Below are 1,200 nucleotides of genomic sequence, written 5' to 3' on the forward strand. Positions count from 1 at the left end.
GACAAACATTTGTTATGGATGCACCTAGTCTCCTTTAGCAAAATATTTCTAGAACTTATTGACTCAGGACTATGAAATCATTAGGAATAAATTTAAATATTATTCCAGTATTGAAGAATATAATGTGAAATATTGAAGAACACAACAAATCATGAACACTAGCAGGCTGTGTTTCAGCAGGGAGTCACTGACTCTACATTTTGATAGATCTATAAAAGCAGCACGTTGCTGTCAGATGACGAGCATCTCGGCCCACCTTCACCCCCTCACATCCCTACAGAAGTCACTCTAATGAGCAGCAGAGAGAAACAAGCACAAACCATGTGCTTTGACTGGAGCTTGGACGTTGTGCTCCATCTAGTGTTCAGACAGAGGACTCACTGCAGGTTCAACAGGAACGTTTACGACACGACAATAAACTGAACAAACCTGGAGGAAGAGTCAGTTTGTGAGGTTTAGTCTGAGTGAACCAGAAGACTGTGAAACGATGTCCTCTGGACAAAGCACAGATGTTTACCCACAATGCACAGGACTTTGTCACAACCACCTCAACCATGAACTCCTCACTGATCATTGTTGTTGTTTTTTAACTGAACGATACAAACAAATTGGTCCATGTCTGTATAAGGTAATACGCAGCACAGAAACTGGAAATGGGATTTCCTTTTAAAAGAACCACAAAGGATTAAAAAGTGATGAGAACATCAGATATTCTCACCTTTCTTAGAAGGTAAGACAACCTGAGGCTGTTCTTCAAGCTTCAGGGTTTGGACCAGGGCCTCTGGTGAGATCTTAGTRCCAGAGAAGATGCTGGAAGGGAGGGAGCTTTGAAACGCAACCTGGAAGACAATACACACAAATCAAWAAATAATAGCACTACATCACACAATGTAGACAACATTTGCTAATAAACGGTGTGAATATGGATAAATGTGTTGCTCTAAAGCTCAGTCWCTCACTGGTCTACAGACTGTTGTTTACATGGACAAGTTGGAATTATTTTATTTTAATACAGGAATGAATGACACTTCTATAATTAAGCATTATTCATCCCAGGGGTTCTTAACCTGTTTGATCTCGAGGCCCAATTTGTTGAACATAAAGTGACACAAGACCCAGTCACACATTACCAATGTATGGATCAAAATGATAATTATTCTAAATCTTGGTTTAATTTTTATTGTATTTATATCATAACTA

The 1,200-nt window shown here is 39.0% G+C and overlaps 1 protein-coding gene across 1 annotated transcript in view; it reads right to left on the reverse strand.

The window, feature by feature from the left end:
• Nucleotides 1-1,200, reverse strand: part of slx9 (SLX9 ribosome biogenesis factor) — a gene marked incomplete in the record, with an annotated part of 17,777 nt that overhangs the window by 10,308 nt on the left and 6,269 nt on the right. The window contains 1 exon segment of the mRNA XM_014028507.1: nt 719-839. Within this exon segment, the coding sequence (XP_013883961.1) occupies nt 719-839 (121 nt within the window).

This window comes from Austrofundulus limnaeus, unplaced genomic scaffold (assembly GCF_001266775.1).
Source record: "Austrofundulus limnaeus strain Quisiro unplaced genomic scaffold, Austrofundulus_limnaeus-1.0 Scaffold773, whole genome shotgun sequence".
In the NCBI taxonomy this organism is placed as follows: Eukaryota; Metazoa; Chordata; class Actinopteri; order Cyprinodontiformes; family Rivulidae; genus Austrofundulus; species Austrofundulus limnaeus.